This window comes from Apis dorsata, unplaced genomic scaffold (genome assembly GCF_000469605.1).
Source record: "Apis dorsata unplaced genomic scaffold, Apis dorsata 1.3 scaffold_307, whole genome shotgun sequence".
NCBI lineage: Eukaryota > Metazoa > Arthropoda > Insecta > Hymenoptera > Apidae > Apis > Apis dorsata.
Genome location: NW_006263579.1, coordinates 186,611 through 186,830, shown reverse-complemented (window position 1 = coordinate 186,830; position 220 = coordinate 186,611). Strand labels below are relative to the sequence as shown.

The 220-nt window shown below is 29.1% G+C and overlaps 1 protein-coding gene across 1 annotated transcript in view; it reads right to left on the bottom strand.

The window, feature by feature from the left end:
- Positions 1-220, bottom strand: part of LOC102672401 (Down syndrome cell adhesion molecule-like protein 1 homolog) — a 74,523-nt gene that overhangs the window by 9,531 nt on the left and 64,772 nt on the right. The window contains 1 exon segment of the mRNA XM_031511334.1: positions 79-84. Within this exon segment, the coding sequence (XP_031367194.1) occupies positions 79-84 (6 nt within the window).

Below are 220 nucleotides of genomic sequence, written 5' to 3'. Positions count from 1 at the left end.
ATTACGATTATTATTATTATTATTATTATTATTATTATTATTATTATTATTATTATTATTATTGTCTAACGAACTTACGGCTTCCTGCGTAAAGAGTCATGAAACAAGAAAAAGTCAGAGATATGTCGTTAAATATTAGATTGTCGAAAAGGTTTTGTACGAAGTTCTTAGCGACACCACCGTGCACTCGATCGTCACTATGCGAATTTTGTGAAATAAC